Here is a 14,989-nt window from a genome sequence, read left to right as displayed (position 1 = left end):
AGATATGTACAGGGTGTCCCAAGATGCTATGAGACCACAGAGAAGAAGTTTAGATCCCTTGGAGGAAGGAGGCTAGAAAAGGCTTCAAGTTAGTGATAACATCTGAGTAGAGAATTAAAAGTAGAATGGGCTAGCTATAAAAAATACGTGGGAGGAGTCGAAACATATTCTACTCTTGGTGAACAGCACGAGAAATAAGAAAAGGTCCTATGGACGGTATATACAGGGAAGCTCACAGCAGTTCAGTAGGTATGATGAGGGTAAATTGTAAAGCTAGGAAAGGCTAATGAAGTATTACTTTCTTTTGGTCATCAGTGCTAGGGTGCATAACTTTACAGCAGTTGTGGGTTTCATATATTTGGCTTTCTATTTTCTTTTTCTTTTCTTTTTTTCTTTTTTTTTTTTAATTTGGTCCTCTATTTTCATCATTGCTTTTGTTTGTATAGAGTTTTGGTCATTTTCAATTTCATGCCTGTCCCAGATGTCAAAACACACGTTACTTTTTCATAATTATAAGTGCTCCCACTCCTCATTTTTCTCACTTTAAAGCTTTCTGAGTGAACTGAAATATCTTTCTTTAATCTAAAAAATGTATTCATGTCTTAAGGTATATTTTTTCCTGCTGGTGTGTTTTTAAAACATTTATATCTCTTTTTCCCCTTACAACCACACATATTTACTGAGTACCTACTATTTTTTGAATTAAAAATATAGATAGATAGATAGATAGATAGATATGTTAGAATAGTGCCCAGCTATTATTATTTTGTCCCAGCCATATTTTGTTTCCAAAGTATTTGGACAAACATAAAGATCTAATATAAATTTCCACATCCAGGGATTTTCTCAAGGTCATAATACAGACAATTTTAAAGCCAGTTCTTTTTCTTTTTTTTTTTTTTTTAAGATTTTATTTATTTATGTGACAGACAGCCAGCGAGAGAGGGAACACAGCAGGGGAGTGGGAGAGGAAGAATCAGGCTCCCAGCGGAGGAGCCCGATGTGGGACTCGATCCCGATCCCGGATCGCCAGTATCACGCCCTGAGCCTAAGGCAGATGCTTAACGACTGCGCTACCCAGGCGCCCCAAAGCCAGTTACTTTTCTAACACAGTTATTTAATTTTATCTTCCTGCTCTCTGTCTCTGTGGAGGTAGTTTTACTCATGTGCAGTATAAACAGATGCAGGCTTCCTTTATAGCGGCATTGTGTTAAGAGGAAAGGGATAATCCTGCCCTACAATTTGATGATCAAACTGGACCTAGAATATTAAGTTTAGCTTGTCCATCATCAGAATGGGCTGCGGTGGTTGGAGGGTTTCCAATAGATATCAGAAGGCCTTCAAAAGGTAGTGCTGTGTAAGGGAAGCGTGAAGCCAGGAAGGGGTTAGTTCCTTAGGTCTCTGAGATCCTCTGGCCCTATCTGTCTCTTGTTGCTGTTGTTCCTCCCCCTCTCCTGATTAATAGCACTAAGAGAGCTTGGGCTCTCCTCAAAGTCAAGGTCTCGGCCAGGATGGGAGAAGTGGTCACTTCCAACTCAGCAAGCCTTCTTCTGGACTCCCGGCTGGCAGCGTGCACCTGGGCTAATGCCATTTTCAGGGACAGTAACAGCTATTCCTAGCAGTGGGGTTGTTTGTTTCCTGGATCCGCCTCTTCACTCGCTCTCAGGGTCCTTTGCCCCAAAGGACTTTGCCTTTCCTTTCGCGGTCGGACACCCTGGCACCCTGCACAACTGGACAGCCCCGCAGAAGCCCGAGGCGGGAGCCACTCCGTCTGACTCTTCCACCCCGCACACATCTAGCGGGAGCCAGTGCCCCCGGCGGCGACGCGACCGTGAAGCCTATACCGGGGGCTGCCCACCGAGCCGCCTGGGTGCCTCGCCTTCGGGACAGAGCTGGCAAGCGCCAAGCTGGGTCCGCCAGAGCCGAGCCGGGAACGGCGTTTGCCCGGGCCGATGCGGAAGCCGGAGCATTTGGGGGACGGGACCGCGGGAACCCGGAAACGCCTGGGCCGCACCAGGCTCGCGGCGGCGAAGGCGGCTGGAGCCGGCGGCTCAGCGCGTCAGGGGTCGCGGGGGACCCAGCGGGCTGGACAGCCTGGGGCGCCGGGCGGAGCTGAGTCGCCGCCCAGGGTGCGCGCAGCCGGTGGAGCTGCGCGGGAGGTGAGCTTGGGGCGCCCCCGGGGGGAGGCGGGCGTAGGGCAGCAGGCTGCTGCAGCGGCCGGCGGGGGCGCGGGAGGCTGCCGGGGGGGCCGTGCAGCTCCGGGAGGAGGAGGAGGAGGAGGAAAAGGTGTGCGGGGCCTGATGGAAAGTCGGTCGGAGTGAAGGGGACGGGGTCGAGCTAAGCACGGGTGGGAGCGGATGAAGTGACACGTTGTACCTCCGAGGGACGACGTGCGGAATGTGCTGGGTGGAGGAGGAAAAGGGCCCGAGGAAAGGGGTGTGTCAAGCTACTGAAAACGGCGCTGTGTGCCTCCGAGCCTGGGGCGTGCGGAGCCCAGTGGCCGGCGGCCGCGGCCGACCGTCGTTCCTCCGGTGAGCGTCCCATGAGCTCCGGCTCCGAGGGTAACCCTGTGGTAGGCGCCGATCCACCGGACGAGGAGCTTGCGCTCAAGAAGCCGCAGGGACTTCAAGAGATGGAAGGGCTGACCTCGGTAAGGCTAGTGCATAGGCAGGGGCTGTCCGAAGCGAGGTGAGATTCCTATCAGCACAGGTGTGTGCGCGCGTGCGTATGTTGGGGGAAGGGTTCTGAGTGTTGAGGAAGGGAGGATTTTAATAGCATTTATTTAGGCAACTAACCACCTTTCAGGAACGCTGGTTCAAATGAATTAAAGAGTGATATTGAATGTTGAAATGGGCCTTGCTTAGCCAACCACTTACATTTCATTACTTTATAGTAGAAAGACTGAATCTTTTATTATGTTCTGTTACACGTAGTATTTGAAAATGGAATCAAGAGTTTTTCAATCAACATTCAACTTTGATAGTTAAAGATGAAATTCGGTAGTTTCTCACTTGGTGCTCTTATTTTCATTGGTAAACTCAGGTTGTTTCCTTTAAGGGAATGACTTTTAAGTTTACATTAATGGGCCTAACATTTCCTACCTAACATTTCCACCTAAGTGTAGATTCTACTTACTCAGCGTCTCAGTTTGCTTCTCCCCTTTTTCATTCCCTGCTACCTGCATGCTAAATGTGGCACTTCTCTCCTCTTATTTACACTTAACAGTGGCTTCCAAACTGGACTTGTTTCCCTCAATCTGTCCCCCTTCCAGTCACTCCCCTCCGTACTGCTTCTTAAAGATAGAGAGCTTATGCAGTCCCTGGTCACTCTTCCTCAGAAATACCCTGTGACCCTCTATTGGTTCCAAAATACATTTAAAATTATTTAGGGTGCCATTCAAAACCTTTCAGAATTGCAGCTGTCCATAGCTCCAATCAGATCAATATGTCCCTTTCATTTTTTTAAATTACTTCATCCCACATAATCCTTTTTTTTTTTTAAAAAAGCTAAACTGCAGTAGTTACTTGGAAATGTTATTTCTGAACATGCTCTATGCCTACCTGCCTTGGTTTTTGCTTGCATCCTTTCTTCTACAAGGATCTTCCTTACCATCTTTGTAGAGAGTCTACTTATTCTTTTTTTTTTTTTTAAGATTTTATTTATTTATTTGACAGAGACAGAGATAGAGAGTGTGTGTACACAAGCATGGGGAGCAGCAGGCCAAGGGAGAGGGAGAAGGAGGCTCCCCGCTGAGCAAGGAGCCCTACGTGGGGCTTGGGGCTCAATCCCAGGACACCCCCCCATCATGGCCTGAGCCCAAGGCAGATGCCTAACCCATGGAGCCACCCAGGCTGTGATTCTACTTATTCTTTAATGCCTTAAATACCACCTTCTTTTTAAAAAATGTTTCTTATTAAGATACAATTGACATATAACATTGTATTAGTTTCAGGTTTACAACATAATGATTCGATATTTGTATATATTGCAGAATGATCGCCACAATAAGTCTAGTTAAAGTTCATCACCACACATAGTAAACACACTTTTTTCTTCTGATAAGACCTTTTAAAATCTCCTCTCTTAGTAACTTTTAATGATAGTATTATTAACTATAGTCACCATGCTGTACAGTATCCCTAGGACTTACTTATTTTATTTATAATTGGAAGTCGACACCTTCTTATAAAGCTTTCTGAATTCTACCATTAGTACAAAATATTCTTTTTCTCTTGGGTGCTAAGCTTTATAATTTTATACTATTTATTTACATTTTACTATGGATGAGGAATTTATCTATACTACCTCAGAGATTTATTACTAGGATCAAACATGGAACAGAAAGGCAAATTCAAATATAAGATAATTAATAAAAATCCAAAATAAGGTTACACCACCACACAAGAATTAATCCTTGTCTCCAGGATCACTTGTATTTCAACTTGTATCCAGTTGTCCAGCTTCAGCTTACAGGGCTTTAGCAAAAGGACAGTTTTTGGTCTTAGTGATTCCAAGTTGGAAGGCTGGGAAAAAGTTGGAAATGTTAGTTTGAACAGTGATAGCCAGTTATTGGAGGAAACTAGAGGAATTCAGGATCCAGTCCAGTTTATAGGTAGATAACAAAACCTCAGGGACAATAAACAGGTCTAGAATCTGATCTGCACAATAGTGTGCTACTGAAACATAATTTTTTTTTCTCTACAGTCATCTCCATTTCTACCAGAGATAAACACGGTAAGACTGATTTGCATGTAAAATCAGTCTAGTTTCATTAAACTTGGCTTGATTATTTATGTAAGAATAGTGATTAACCATATAGGCTCTTTTAAAGTCTGCCTTGCTGGAACTTTTCAGAAGCAATCTCCAAGTGGACTTTTTTTTTTTTTTTTTTTAAAGATTTTATTTATTTATGTGACAGAGAGACAGCCAGCGAGAGAGGGAACACAGCAGGGGAGTGGGAGAGGAAGAAGCAGGCTCCCAGCGGAGGAGCCCGATGTGGGACTCGTTCCCGGAACACTGGGATCATGCCCTGAGCCGAAGGCAGACGCTTAACGACTGTGCTACCCAGGCGCCCCTCCAAGTGGACTTCTAAAAGCTTCTCAAGGCTAGGAAGCCAAGCTAAGGACTCACCATCAGACTTTGCCTCCAATACCTTTAGATTTGGGTGAATTCCTGTCTTCTCTCTCCTAGAGGTCCCTAGGAGATCCTGAGGTTCTTGGGCCTGCCAGGAATTGACCTTCCTTACCCCCCTGATAAGACTGAGAATCCTGAAAGCAAGAAGGGGCTTTATTGGCTCTATAAAGTCAATCTTAGTTTCTTAAAGTTGTCTGGTCATATCTGATATTGTACCCATCCTTCTCAAATGTGACATTCCAGTCAAAACTTTGGCAGTACAGCCAGTGTTTCCAGTTGTGTCTTGTTACAGGAGAACAGATTCATATTGAACTTATGCAAATAACTACATAGCCATGAAACAAAAGATACTAAGGGTTTGTGAATTCTGGAGGAATTAGGTAAGGAGAAAAAGATAAATGTTTCAATTTTGTTTACAAAGGTATCCTTTACCAAATTGTTTTAAGTCATAGAAAGCTTAAGAGAACAGGTTTCCTTAAATCTTTTATTTTTTTGTTTTTCAAAGATTTTATTTATTTGTTTGACACAGAGAGCAGGGGCAGGGGAGAGGAAGAAGCAGGCTCTTGGTTGAGCAGAGAGCCCAACTGGGGGCTCAATCCCAGGACCCTGAGATCACAACCTGAGCTGAAGGCAGATGCTTAACTGGCTGACCACCCAGGCACCTCTTTCTTAAACCTTTTAAACAAAATGTTAAGGAACCAGCAGTGTTTCAAATAAAAACTCAAATTATAATCATCCTCATCAGTTTATTCAGTCCCATTTAATTCTTGTTTTGCTTGATCTTGGGTTAGTAGTTTTATGAATCCCTCAGTTTTTTTTCCATGGAATTCTGAAAATTCTTACCCAGTTCAATGATATGATCTTAAAGTTGTCAGAAACCTGTATTCTAGAGTACTTGTCAGAATTCTTTCTATGAATCTTTTTGAAGACAAGCATTTTTGGATCATAGCAGCTTGGAAAAGCGTTCATGAAACATTAGTATAAAAAAATAACTGTAAACGACAAAAGACTTAAAATGGCCATGGTTAAAGATCTGATGAGAGTTCATTCTAATGCAGTTGACAAGGATATTTGGTTATTTCTGTGACACGTATTTTAAGATGATAACTAGAATTATGACTGATGACATTATACAGGGATATATCAGATTTTAAGAAATTTTATACAATTTCTGGAACAATATTAATAATATCCACCCATACAGATACAACCTACGAAGGTTAAACATCACTTCTCATTTAGCAAGTCTTTCTGTATAATTTGGCGTATCAAGTAAACCTAATTAGTTTGACAGCTCTCTTTTTATAAGGAGAGAGAACAAATCTTTTGAGATGTTTCAGGGACCCTCGGGAACAAATCAGAGTTCCAGGTCCAAAAGACTTCATTTAGGATTTGACTTTCGGGAATTTTGCCAAACATATTAAGAGGTTTTAAAACACATGATTAAATAGGATCATAGGTCCTGGGTAACAATCCTTTTAACCAAGGTGACAAAAACATTGAAAGTAGGGGCGCCTGAGTAGCACAGTCGTTAAACGTCTGCCTTCGGCTCAGGGCATGATCCCAGCGATCTGGGATCGAGCCCCACATCGGGCTCCTCTGCTGGGAGCCTGCTTCTTCCTCTCCCATTTCCCCTGCTTGTGTTCCCTCTCTCGCTGGCTGTCTCTCTGTCGAATGAATAAATAAAATCTTAAAAAAAAAACCAAACAAACATTGAAAGTAAGTACTGAGAGTTACATAGTTTTATATATATATATATATATATATATACACACACACACACATATATATATATATATACTTGCTAAAAGAGCTAAAGTTTCATGTGTGTGTATATATATTAGCTCTTTTAGTAGAGAAGACTGTTTTCTTAAGTAATCAAAGACCTGATAAAATGGGAAGCACAGGAAGTTATTTTGATAAAACACAGAATCTTTGTTTTCTAGGCAGGTTACTTAAAAAGTAAAGGAAAACCTTTTACAATCTTATCAAGAGTAGACTTACAGTCCAAGAAAACTTTGTTCTTTAAGGAGAAACAAGACTCAGTTATAGGGCGCCTGGGTGACTCAGTCGGTTAAGCGTCTGCCTTCGGGTTAGGTCATGATCCTGGGGTCCTGAGATCCAGCCAGTGTCAGGCTCCCTGCTCAGTGGGGAGTCTGCTTCTCCCTCTCCCTCTGCTTCTCTTTCTCTCTGTCAAATAAATAAACTCTTTTTTTTAAAAAAGACTCAATTCCATTTTTACATGAATGTACTTTTGATATTAAGGCTTGTTTTTATAACCCTTATAATTAATGCATTCAATTTTAGCCACTTGACCACTCAAAATAAGTTTCTTCTCTCTCTCTTCCCAGCTTTCTGTATCTATTTAGTTTTTGTCTTTTGTTTTGCTCTTTCTCATTTTGGAACAACCAATTATCCTACTTTAGGACAAAATTACTCCTTTTTTTTTCCCCTTGACAAAACCTAACTCCGTATCTCATAGTTTTTCATACTAGAACACATCTACTTCCCTTGTATACAGAGTTCCCCCCCTTATTTCTAATATTTCAATTACATATATTAATTAGAATTCTTAAGTCTTAGAAACCTTAGTTCTAGTGAAAACTAGGAAGTAAGTAATTGTGAAATGTTTGTCATACACCAACATTCTGGTTAACTCAGAGGGTGCACTACAACCACCCCCTCTTTTTTTTTTTTTTTTTTTTTTTTTAAGTAATCTCCACACCCAGTGTGGGGCTCGAACTTACAACCCGAAGTTCAAGAGTCACATGCTCTACTGACTGAGCCAGTCAGGTGCCCCCACATTAACATTGGCAAATTTATGAATACTTCATTGCCTAATTTCTACAGATACATACTTCTTCATGGTCCAGTTTTTTCAATATGGCACAAAACATGTTTACGAACAGACCCAAATATCTCTGGTTGCTTTTTTTTTTTTTTGGTGCAAAATGGTGGCTTTATTAAACACGGGGATAGGACCCATGGGCAGAAAGAGCTGCTGCTGCTTGGTTGGTTTGTTATAAGAGGCCAAAAATAGATTAACTCACATTCAGTAATTAATGTTTCAGTATTTTGCCCTATGTGGAATGATACATATATTCACTGAATATCCATCATTTAACTTGACTTCGCAAAACTGTAAGGACATGAGTTACCAAAAAGATTTGGGAACTATTTCAAGCAGACATATTATAAAAAATAATTATTGTTGAAAAGTTCATTTATGAATTTTATTTATTCATTTATTTGACAGAGAGAGACAGCGAGAGAGGGAACACAAGCAGGGAGGAGTTGGAGAGGGAGAAGCAGGCTTCTCGCTGAGCAGGGAGACTGACTCTGGGCTCCATCGCAGGACTCTGGGATCATGACCTGAGCCTAAGGCAGATGCCCAATGACTGAGCCACCCAGGCGCCCCAAATTTTTATATTTTAAATTTTTTTTACATTTAAACTTTTACATTTATTTAATTCACTTGTTTTAAGCAAATACGTTTTGATTACTCATGAAGATTTCATGAGACATTACGCAGCTAGCCATCTTACTATTTTTCTTGCTGACAGATTTTATAATATAGAAATAATGCGTGCTTATTTGACTCGTAAATTCAGGTAGAAAAGCCGTATGTCTCCATTATATTTAATGCTGACAACTTTGGAGATATATCCATTTTTTTGTTTGTTTTTTATTGTTGTTCTTGTTGTTTTAGCTAAACCAACAATATTCTCATTTGCCAAAGATTACCTGAGTCATGTGAACTTAAAAACATTTGTGTTAGTTTCTGTATTTCTCTCAGAGAATATTAAATTAATATAGTACTCCTTTTTCCATAACTTAATTAAATTGAACTCTTTTACAAGCAACTTTTGGCAAGACCATCTAGAAGTAGAAAAATATCACACATCTAAAACATACAGACAAACAGAAACAAGATCTTAGAGCTTTTTAAAAAATTCTTAGCCATGTGTCAGGTACAATAATAGAAAACTCACTAGTTTATATAAAAGAACAGTTGGATCCAAATTGTGTTTCTGGCAGATGGAATAAGATAAGGTTATCTGCTCAGATGACTAAACCTTTTTACCAATATTTGTTGAAAAGACTTTTTTCCCCAAGTATTTATTTCAGTAATCTCTACACCCAACATGGGGCTTGAACTTATGACCCTGAGATCAAGAGTCACACACTTCTCTGACTGAGCCAGCCAGGTGCCCTGAGAAGACTTTTATTTAAGATTGTTCATTTGCCCAGTATTCAAATAGCTCCCTTTCCATTTTCAGTGTCAGGGTAGTTGTCTCTAACTGTCATAGAGCACCTGATGGAGGATAGGGGGCTTAAAGTTCAAGTAACTTTGGACATCTGAGGGCCGAAGTGGGAAGGGAGAAGTCTTGCAGGGGTGGACCGAGGCATGGAGGAGATAGGGGCCTGAAGGATTCAAGGGAACTGAATGGAAGATTGAAGTTGGCTATAGGAGGAAGAAGGAGCAGAAGCAATGGGAAGGGAGAGAGGTCTTAGAGGAGCCAGTTTGGGAAGAACTTAGATTTCCCAAAGAAGCCAGTGAAGTTCTAGATTATCCTCAGCAAAATCATGCCAACAGGGAGATAGAGTTGGCAGAGAATATAGCCAGCAGGGGTTCAAGAAGAGGATTTCAATGGACTGAAAAGTTCCCATGGGAAGAATAAGATGAAATAGAACAGAGAGGCCTTAAAAAACAAATAGCTCCCATCAAGTTGCAAATACCAGCTTCCAATTAAACTAACTTGACCATAGAGCTCCTTTAAAAAATCCTTTAAAATGCCTTATTATCAGGTTTCAGCTGGGACAAACAGTAAATATCACTGGCAGTACTGAACTCCTTTTTAAAAATATTTTTTCAAAAAATTTTTTTCTTTTTTTTTTTAAAACCAAAGGTAAACCTATAGAGTAACTCAAAACCAAAACCAATAAACCTTTTCTGACTTAACTGTGATGCAGGAGACATCCTCAGAAAAGGTAGAAAAGATTCAGCCCTTCCAAGGTCCAGAACCACTACTAAAGATAGCCAAAAGAAAGAGACAACATGTCCCCATTTCATCCCAACCCCCCACAACTGGCAACAGTCAGTAGGATGCTAGCTTCCAAAAGCTAGCTTCCAATGTGCAACCCACATTTCTGTCCAGCTTCTATTCTATATTCTGTATTTTTATATTTTCTTTTTCTTTTTTTTTTTTTAAGATTTTTATTTATTTATTCGACAGAGATAGAGACAGCCAGTGAGAAAGGGAACACAAGCAGGGGGAGTGGGAGAGGAAGAAGCAGGCTCCTAGCGGAGGAGCCTGATGTGGGGCTCGATCCCACAACGCCGAGATCACGCCCTGAGCCGAAGGCAGAGGCTTAACCGCTGTGCCACCCAGGTGCCCCTGTATTTTTATATTTTCTTACTCCATGTTTTTATGACTCGCTAACCTGATGGTTGAGCCACTTGCACACCCAAGAACCAATAACCCTCATGCCCCAGGCAGGCAGAAAGCCAAGCCAAATTTTTAAGGCACAAAATGAGACAAATAGGGAAGTAATAGCTGCACTTTGGGAGGCAAGGATCAGTAACTAGCGGGTACCCCAAAATCAAATTCCCAAGAATCTTAATTCAGAGAACTAATACTTACAAATGTTTTTCTTCTGCTAATCTGATTTCCGGAAAAGAAGGGACAGTATGAAATTTTACCTTCTTCTCTTAACTGGGCATTACAGACAGATCAAGGAGAGCTGATTTGGTAAGAATTCTTACCCATCTCTGGCTTCTGCCAGTTCTTCGGGGTCCCATCTGCGAGCTCTAGAGTGCGCAGGGTATCTCAGCAATCCCATCCTTTGTCACCAGAAACTGTAGGAGAAGAAAATAATTTTCTCTCTGATCTTCTGAGTTCCTAGCCAAAGCCCTTATAATAAAAGACAGATTAACAAGAGAAAAACAGAGGCTTATTAACATATGTTCTCCATGTATACAAGGTACACATTCAGAGGAAGTGAGTAACTCAAAGGAGTAGCTTTAGAATTCAGGATTAAATATATTCTGAGAGGGAGAAGGGAAGGGAAATGTAGGCCTCTTAGGGGAAAAGAAGTGATTTTTAGGAAATATGAATGGACCCTTAGAAGAATAGATTAAGAGGTAAGATAGTTTGTAGCAAGGTTTATCTGGGTATAGTGTTAACTTCTAATCTGCTCTTCTGTAGTGAGTCAGTCCTTCCTGGTTGATGAAACTCCTCTGGGGAGGGGATTTATGACAACTGAGTTGATTGTAGAGGATTTATTTTTAGGCATAAAAGGGAGGTTTGGGGAAAGCCTCCCCTGCATTTGCTGTTTTTTAAGTACCTACAGCTCGAAATAACTAATATGCGAAAGTGGCGTATTTTGCAAGTGGCATAATCTATTTCCTTTTACCCCAATTTTATAGATGAGAATAATAAAGGTCAGACAGGTCAAATAATTGGCCCTAGGTTCTACATACACTCTTTACGCTGCTCCAGTTATATTTGATATGGTTATAATTTGTATTCTCAGATGTGTCTTTTTTTTTTTTTAAAGATTTTATTTAGTCTGCTTGAAACTTAGGAAAACTTCACTGAGAGCAGACTTGTATTTTGATACAAGATGAGAGATTCTACAGGTAAAGAAGAGGAAAGAAAATTTATAATTAAAAAAAATTTTATTTTTAAATTAGGCTCCAAGCCCAGCTTGGAGCTTGAATGCACGACCCTGTGATCAAGACCTGAACTGAGATCAAGAGTTGGATGTTTAACTGACTGAGCAACCCAGGTGCCCCAAGGAAAGAGTATTTTTTTAAAAAGGGGTATTTCTTCAAAGAATGAATGAAGAAAAATTGTTTGAGACAGGTCATAGTTTATGGCAGAGAATTTAGGTTGGGGTCAGATTGTGAGGGACTGTTTTATGTGAGTTTATATCTTCAATGGGTAGGGAGTTAGTTAAACTTTACAAAAAGAGAAGGAATGTGATCAGATCTACATTTTAGTAAGATAATCAGCTTTTTGGAGGTTAGAGTTGTGAGAATCTGAAGGCTGTCCCATCCGTTGGGAGGCAGAATGACAGGAGACTTGAACAGTAAATACTGAACAGGCATAATTGAAATGTACTCATAATCAGTGTAGTTTATGAGTTTATGTAGCCGGGGAGTGGTGGCAGTTTCCTGTTTAGAAAGGGTGGTGGTTAAACCAAAAAAAAAAACCAACCACTACATAGCATTTGAATTCTAACAGTGGAATTTTGTCCTTAGGGGAGGGTGGCAATCTTCCATTAATTACGCAAGCACAGTTAGTAGCTAGAGTTCAAAAAATTTTTTGTCCTTGACAATCTGTTAGACCATAAATCCATAAATACCAGCTAATTCTATATGTTCTATTAAGTTTTAGATAAATTATTTTAAACATTTTTCTAGAATGTTTACCATTTGTGAGTGCTACAGAGAAAAACATCTTGGGATGCCTGGGTGTTTCAGTTGATTGAGCGCCTGCCTTCCGATCAGGTCTTGTTCCTAGGATCATGATCCCAGGGTTCTGGGATCGAGAGTGCCGCCTGGGCAGGCTCCTTGCTCATCAGAGAGCTTGCTCTCCCTCTGCCTGCCACTCCCCCTGCTTGTGTGCGCTCCCTAGCTCTCTGACAAATTAAAACGAAACCTTTAAAAAAAAAAAAAAAGGAAAACATCATAAGGCCCCTGATTTTTCAGGTTTATCCTCAGGCTGAATTAAATAAATAGCTAAACATTATTCCTAATTATCCTGGTATATTTTAATTCTTAAACATTTGAAAAAATGCTAGAACCCTGTTACTAATGTTAGTACTTGGGGAACAACACTATCTTATAGAATGATTGTATTATGTTTGACTTTCTGCATATAGATAGGTATGTTTTAGATAGCATGTTTTGACACACATAGTACACCTCAAACTGTGCAATAAATCATATTTAAAGGAGTCGATTTGGGGTACCTGGGTGGCTCAGTCGGTTAAACGTCTGTCTTCAGCTCAGGTCATGATCCCAGGGTCCTGGGATCCAGCCCCACATGGGGCTCTCTGCTCTGCAGGGATCCTGCTTGTGCATGCTCTCTGTCTCTCTGTCAAATAAGTAAATAAAGTCTTATAAAAAGAATAAAGGAGTCAATTTGAGCATAGTCTGGTGCGAACAGAAAATTTTAAATTGGAAATTGTTTTCTAGATTATAAACTTTATCTGATTACTGCTACTAATATTTTAGGTTATAAAAACAAAGACATGAATAAAAGTAGTAATAATCTGTACTTTCTTTTGCCTTTTATGTCCTTTAAAATAGCAAAGAAATTGATGTTTTCAAAAATAAGCATTAGTAGAATTACTTTGTAACATTGGTCAAGTCCTTACCTTCGCTATAGAAATGTTATTATTAACCATTTAGTTTTGTGAACCAAGTGGGTGGGCTTCAAATTTTCCATGACAGAACATCACTAGAGTGATATCTCACTTGCTTGGTATCCTTGATTTTTTTACTGAGTCTGGCATTTATTTTAAATAATATTTATTAAGCACAGCGCAAACTATGTGAAAGGAACTGTTGTATGCACTCTTCGGTGTAAGCCAGTTTTCTTGGTAACTGATTAATTCTTGTGAGTACGGAAAACTTAATTTTAACCATCTTCCTCCTAAACATTTTAAATGGTTTCTGCCTAGGTAGACATAGAATGTAGAACAATTAAATTTTAAAAATACAGATACTTGTATTGATTTCCTGTGGCTGCTATAACCAATTATCCCATATTAGTTGCTTAAATTAAGAGAAATATATTCTTCCAGAATTCTGGATGCCAGAAATCCAAAATCAGTATCACTAGGCTGATAATCAAAGTGTCAGCAGGGCTACCTGTGCTCCCTCTGGAGGCTCTAAGGAAAAATCAATTCTTTTCTCTTCCAGCTTCTGGTGGTTGCCCGTCTTCCTTGGTTTGTGGCTGTACCACTAGTCTGCAAGGCCAGCATCTTCACATCTCTCTCTGGATCCATCTTCACACTGTCTTCTCTTCTTGAATATTTGTGTTCTCCTTTTCTGTCTGTCTTTTATAAGGACACTTGTGTTGGTGTTTAGGGCCCATTTAGCTAATCCAGGATAATCTTCCCATCTCAAGATCCTTAACTTAATTTCATTTGCAAAATCCTCTTTCCCAAATAAAGTAACATTTACAGGTTCTGGGATTAGGACCTATATGTTTGGGGGCCATTATGTAGCCTACTACAATCCTCAGGCATATTCTAATGTCTGGACATGTGCTAGGATGGAGAGATTGTAAAAATGTGTAGAGTATAGGATTCTGGGACCCTATGAAATTGTAAACTCAATTTGCTTTTTTTTTTTTTTTAAGATTTTATACATTTATATGAAAGAAAGCAAGAGAACAGGAACAGGAGGAGAGGCAGAGGGAGAAGCAGACTCCCCGCTGAGCAGGGAGCCCAAAGCAGGGCTCAGTCCCCAGACCTGAGGATTATGACTTGAGGCAAAGGCAGACACTTAACCAACTGAGCCACCTAGGCGCCCTTCAGTTTGCTTTTTATTTCAAGCCCATGACAGGATCAGTTTTCAGATTTATTTTCTGGATTTGTTTCAGAAATACTGACTGTAGCTAAAAGAGATAAGTCGTTTTAGGGCAGTGATAGAAGCTTTCTGATACCTTACCTGGACCATGGGCTGTGAATTTAGGGTCTCAAGTTCATTATTTTCTTTCTCCAAGTTTTCTAGTTATTTTAAAAGCAACACTTGAACACCATTATATGCCAATTTCCAGTAAAATGTTTGTGGCAGCAACTCTTTGATCACCCAAAACCTAATGTCGATTGTAGGTAT

The 14,989-nt window shown here is 40.4% G+C and overlaps 1 protein-coding gene and 1 long non-coding RNA gene across 3 annotated transcripts in view; one reads left to right on the top strand and one right to left on the bottom strand.

The window, feature by feature from the left end:
- The first annotated feature begins 2,004 nt into the window (after positions 1 to 2,004).
- Positions 2,005 to 14,989, top strand: part of SLC35A3 (solute carrier family 35 member A3) — a 44,706-nt gene continuing 31,721 nt past the window's right edge. The window contains exon 1 of one of the 2 annotated variants that reach the window (XM_040626994.1): positions 2,005 to 2,159. Coding sequence is in view for 1 of the 2 variants with exons in the window: in XM_008697673.2 (XP_008695895.1) it covers positions 2,543 to 2,650 (108 nt within the window). In the remaining variant the exon portion in view is untranslated. Of the gene's footprint in view, positions 2,160 to 2,301; positions 2,651 to 14,989 lie in introns of those variants that run through there. The other variant, XM_008697673.2, reaches the window with a different exon arrangement.
- Positions 4,114 to 13,161, bottom strand: LOC121102054. Its single transcript, XR_005834096.1, has 3 exons — positions 13,114 to 13,161; positions 10,901 to 10,993; positions 4,114 to 4,523 (listed from the first exon to the last, which is right to left on the bottom strand). It is a non-coding gene; the product is annotated as an uncharacterized LOC121102054 (long non-coding RNA).

This window comes from Ursus maritimus, unplaced genomic scaffold (assembly GCF_017311325.1).
Source record: "Ursus maritimus isolate PB19 unplaced genomic scaffold, ASM1731132v1 scaffold_12, whole genome shotgun sequence".
NCBI lineage: Eukaryota > Metazoa > Chordata > Mammalia > Carnivora > Ursidae > Ursus > Ursus maritimus.
This window is presented reverse-complemented; position numbering and strand designations above follow the sequence as displayed.